The sequence below is a fragment of the Nicotiana tabacum genome, chromosome 24, assembly GCF_000715075.1.
Source record: "Nicotiana tabacum cultivar K326 chromosome 24, ASM71507v2, whole genome shotgun sequence".
Lineage (NCBI taxonomy): Eukaryota > Viridiplantae > Streptophyta > Magnoliopsida > Solanales > Solanaceae > Nicotiana > Nicotiana tabacum.
This window is the reverse complement of record NC_134103.1, coordinates 33,697,528-33,702,715: the sequence shown is the minus strand read 5'-3', so window position 1 is coordinate 33,702,715 and position 5,188 is coordinate 33,697,528. Positions and strand designations below refer to the sequence as shown.

The 5,188-nt window shown below is 34.6% G+C and overlaps 1 protein-coding gene across 1 annotated transcript; it reads left to right on the top strand.

The window, feature by feature from the left end:
- The first annotated feature begins 500 nt into the window (after window positions 1-500).
- Window positions 501-3,789, top strand: LOC107813464 (WAT1-related protein At4g15540). The gene is made up of 7 exons (XM_016638740.2): window positions 501-927; window positions 1,445-1,507; window positions 1,581-1,694; window positions 1,821-2,061; window positions 2,170-2,328; window positions 2,550-2,698; window positions 3,436-3,789. The coding sequence occupies exons 1-7, from the start codon at window positions 755-757 to the stop codon at window positions 3,605-3,607; spliced, it is 1,071 nt and encodes a 356-aa protein (XP_016494226.1). The 5' UTR covers window positions 501-754; the 3' UTR covers window positions 3,608-3,789.
- Window positions 3,790-5,188: the final 1,399 nt, after the last annotated feature.

The window sequence follows — 5,188 nt, the reverse complement described above, 5'->3', positions numbered from 1 at the left end:
AAACTAAAAGGCATAGAATTAGATTATTATAATAGCAAAGAACTAGATTAAAAATACAAATGACTAATATGTACCATAAAATTTTAGAAACTTTATATATATATATATAAATATATGTGTGTGTGTGTGTGTGTGTGTGTGTGTGTGTGTGTGTGTGTGTGTGTAATAATAAATTTAAATAGCTACTTTTATAGTCGGTTTGGTTCAATTTTTTCGATTATTTTTTGATTAAAACCAAAATCAAATCAAATTTGATGTGTTTTTAAAATTTAAAACTAAAGCCAAACCAAACTTAAAAAGTATAAGATTTTTTGGTCCGTTTCATTTTTTAAAGTTTTTATGAACACCACTAACGCAGACATCGAAGTAAATAGTAGAATTAGGAAGTATGCAAGAGACTTCATTTTCAAATCCTGAAGAGCATCGTCAACTTAATTGAAACTGACAAAAACAAAGCAAATTTAAATACGCAAAAAAGGACAACAACAAAAACTGTGATGTTCCCTGATCAATCAGGGAGCCAAGAATAGATATTCCTTGTTTAGAACTTCAACCTCACTCTTTGATTCCTTCAAGAAAAACCCATTGGTCCAAGCCACTTGACCCTTTTATATATATGTGTGTGTGTGAGAAATATCAGAAAAAACATGGTTTTAAGCAGATGAACTAGTGATTAACTTCCCTTTTAACATTTTTAGTTGCTTTATTTCTCATTCGAAAGAAAATAAAAGGAGAGAGTGAGAGGTGAAAGAAGATGGAAACCGCAGTTCCATTTATAGCGATGGTAGTTCAGCAGTTAGCACAAATTGGATCTATGGTGGCAGCTAAAGTGGCTATGTCAAGTGGGATGACTCCTTTCACTTTTACTTTCTACTCAAGTGCCTTTTCAACTCTCATTCTTATTCCACTGTCCTTCCTGCTCCATAGGTATCTTTTTCTACATCATTTCATACGAGTTGGGTCAAACTTAAACAAATACAAGTCAAATTATATATTGTGATACAATTCAATTCGTCCAAGCTCTACTTGGATTTAAATGGATTAATATCGGATGGGTCAAATAATGGGTCCTAACTCAGCAAATCCAACATGTCCCATTTCCTTCTGAACACAATTAATGTGAAAGCTATTTATATTTTAAAATTTATTGGCTTAAGCTTTTCTAAATTTACATTATTTTCAATTTCCAAATTTGACTAGTTGGGTTACAGTACTATTTGATATGTTTTGACGTAATAGTTTTATGAATCATTTCGAGTTCAATTCGTTGGGCTAAACAAATAAAAGGATCAATCTCAATTCGTTTAAACTTTGACGAGTTGAATGGATTACTAAAAAATGACTGATTTTGCCACCTCTAAGTAGATTCATTTTTGCGGGAAATGAACTCCTTGTTTCATACTCTTTTTATTTATTTGTTCTTTTTTTTTTTGTGTATATGCAGATCAGCTCTTCCACCTCTTTGGCCAACTTTTCTCAATGGATTTTTCTTGCTTGGCCTAACGGGGTATGTAAATTTGTGCCTCATTTCAACAAATCTATTAGAGAGGACAACAACAAATAATGGTGCAATATTGTAGTTTCTTGATGCAAGTGCTTGGAATTCTTGGACTTCAATATTCCTCTCCATTACTTTCCACAGCAATATTACAACTAATTCCAGGTTTCACCTTCATTCTTGCCGTCATTCTCAGGTTTAAACCTCACCTTTCCTTTTAACCAATTAATTACAATGTTTCTATAGTATTAAACTATTCTATATAAATTCTATATAAATATTCAAATTTTATGGTGTTCTTCACAAGTTTTCTTTTTTGTAGGATGGAAAACTTTGACTACAAGAGTTTGAACACAATGGCTAAATCTGTTGGGACATTGGTATCAATAATAGGTGCACTTGTTGCAACTCTATATAAAGGTCCTCAAGTTTTTGGAAGCCCTTTGAATTCAATATTAACAGCTCCTTCTCATTTTCTACTCAACCAATCTTCTGCTTGGGTAATTGGGGGTTTGCTTATGATGATTACCTCTCTAATAGCTTCAGTATTTACCATTTCACAGGTAATTAATTAATATTACCAAGAAATATGCTTTCCCTAATAGACATTAATTTGATAAAAAAAAAGTGAAATGATCAATTTTCCTTTGTTTCATGTTTTACAATTGCAGGCATTTGTCCTTAAGAAATACCCGGCAGAGCTGATTGTAATGTTGTTTTATAGCAGCTGTATTACAATTTTGTGTGCTGCTTTCTCTTTAATTACTGAAAGAGACTTGAATTCTTGGAGCGTAAGCCCTCATAGCAGATTAAAGGCTCTCATATACTCGGTAATTAAGTAGATATATATGTTCCTTGATGCATGAATATGTACATTTAATTTACCATTATATGTGAATTGCTTGAAAGTAAAATACATCAAATTTGGAGGGTCAAAGAGTTTTAGTAAACGTATTTTATGGGGAAAAATGTGAATGAATTTACCCCCAAATACTCGAGTCCCTAGAGATAGATTTATTTTTAAAAAAAAAAAAAAATTTGGCAAGTGCAGAGTTTCTTTGGAAATGTATTCCAAGTGAGTATATGCTCATGGTGTGTGAGGAAAAGAGGACCTCTCTTTGTTGTCATGTTCCATCCAATAGGTATTGTGATTGCAATGGCCGCCAGCATATTCTCGGGTGAAACTATCCATATTGGAAGGTAAATCAGACATCTTTTAAAGTTTCTTTCCCTTCCCCTTTTTCTTTTTGTGGTCATTTGTGAGTTAAAGTTTCTAACATATGATTGCTAAACTTTATCTATTATTACAGTAAAGTCATTTTTATTACACTAAAGTAATTAATTTTTTTTTATTATAACATTGAAGTTCTGAATTTTCACATTAAAGTAACTGAACTTTACACACTAAAATAGTAAAGCCCCAAAACTTTATCCACTCCAACAATATAGCCATCTCGATATGTTTTCTCATTATAGTAGGTAAAATCTAGTAACCTTAATATTGGTTAAAGTTTAAATGCTCTAATGTAACAAAAAATAGTATTTAACTTTTCTATTACAGTGACTAAAGTTCAGTTTATTGCCGTAGTGAGTAATGTTCAATTACTTCAATGTGATATAAAATAGTGTTGTGACTTTAGTGACATATCAATAAAGTTTAGTAACCAATACGTTGAATTAATCTGCAAAATCAAAGGCACATTCAAGATTTTCAACTAGTGAGTGTTATATTACATACTTCTATGTGACACAACAATTGGTGTAAATTTAGTATAACTTTGTACTAGTATTTTTAAAATTTTCAACTGCCAAAAATGTGATTGTGCTTCCACTTGCTATTGCAAAGACAAATCTTCCCCTGAATGAACTAATTACTATAATTGTTAACCTTTAGTGAAATAAAAATCAGTGACCATCTTGTTCTTTGTTTAATGTAGTTTGTTGGGATCAATCATCATTCTACTCGGGTTTTACTCAGTGATATGGGGAAAAGCTAAAGAATGGAAAATGGGAGAGAACAATGGATGGAAGAGCTTGGAATCAAATAGCAACAACATGCCTTTATTACAAAACAAAGCTGATGATCTATCCATGATACAAAACCATTGAAGACTCGCACTTTGTTAGTGGGCATAGTGGAAGATATTGGGAAACAAATTCATAAATAACCATTTTTCAGCATATGTAATTGAAAAATAACTATTGTTACTGTGTTGTTAATTTTACTGGTGAAATTCTAGGACATTCTTATAGGATTTTTACCTATGAAATTCGAAACTTTATGTTAGTAGTTATTTTTCGATTACATAACTGTCACGACCCAAAATCCCACCACATGCGTCGTGATGACACTTAGTCTTCAAGACTAGGTAAGCCGATTACAATTATATTTCGAGCTATTTTTTTAAACATATAATTTAATACAAGTGTCAAAACCAAAAACAGAAACAAATATAAAAACCTCCCAAGATTGGTAATACTGAGTCACAAACTCTAACTAAATACATGCAATGATCTCAAGGATCGAGTATATATGTAACGACTCGACCGGTCGTTTTGAGAATTTGAGCCCCGATCCCCTAATATCTACTTTCCCATATTTGTTTCTGCTTTTGGGACTTGCCGGAGTGATTGGTTATGGAATTCAGAGAGTTTTGAGACACTTAGTCCCTAGTTGTGAGTTTAAGCCTTAGAGTTTGGACCGTAGTCGGAACTGTATGAAGACGGATCCGAAATAGAATTCTGTCGACTCCGTTAGCTCCGTTGAGTGATTTTGGGGGTTAGGAGCGCGTCCTGAATGTGTTTTGGAGGTCTGTAGTAGATTTAGGCTTGAATTGGCGAAAGTTAGTTTTTCGGCGATTTCGGCCGATAGTGAAAATTTTGATATCGAGCTCGGAATGGAATTCCAAAAATGGTTGTAGGTTCGTATTGTCATTTGTGACCCGTGTGTAAAAATTTGAGGTCATTCGGACAAGATTTGATATGGTTCGGTGTCGTTTGTAGAATTTGGAAAATTTTAAATGTTTTGGCTTGAATCCGTGCTTAATTCATGATTTTGGTGTTGTTCGATGTGGTTTGAAGGCTTGACTAAGTTCGTATGGTATTTTAGGATTGGTTGGTATATTTGGTTGAGGTCTTGGGGACCTCGGGTATATTTCGGATGCTTAACGGGTGAACGCTTGGACTTAGAGGAAATTTTGAGTTGCTGGTTCTGGAATTTTCGCACCTGCAGTGGGGAGTTCGCAGGTGCGCTTTTAGGCCTGGGAGTCAGTGGTCGCAGATGCGACAAGTGAGCCGCAGGAGCGGAGCCGCATCTGCGGAAGGGCAGTCGCAGATGCGGAGGTGAGAAGGACCCAAGGTTCCGCAAAAGCGGACAATTTAGCTCAGAAGCGCATCCGCAGGTGCGGACTCAAGCGCGCAGGTGCGGACGCAGCCCGGATAAGTGACCTTCTCACCTACGATGATTTTTTCGTAGATGCGTGACCGTAGGTGCGGTCCTAGGTCCGCAGGTGCGGAAATCATTGGGCAGAAAAGGGGATTTCGAGGGTTTGAAATTTCATAACACAAAATTCAATTTAAAGCTTGGTTGTGATGACCCAAAATATAATCTTTAAATTTAATAAGTAAGTCTATATTTTAAGACCTCGAAAAGTACCATTTATCATTTCTCGACTTGCGTGCGCAGTCCGA

What these genes read in the sequence shown, in the direction of transcription:
- LOC107813464 (XM_016638740.2), top strand. Translation starts at nt 755, where the DNA reads ATGGAAACCGCAGTTCCATTTATAGCGATGGTAGTTCAGCAGTTAGCA. An exon ending in CTGTCCTTCCTGCTCCATAG is followed by an intron (nt 928 to 1,444) that starts GTATCTTTTTCT and finishes GTGTATATGCAG; the next exon opens with ATCAGCTCTTCCACCTCTTT. An exon ending in TAAAGGCTCTCATATACTCG is followed by an intron (nt 2,329 to 2,549) that starts GTAATTAAGTAG and finishes TGGCAAGTGCAG; the next exon opens with AGTTTCTTTGGAAATGTATT.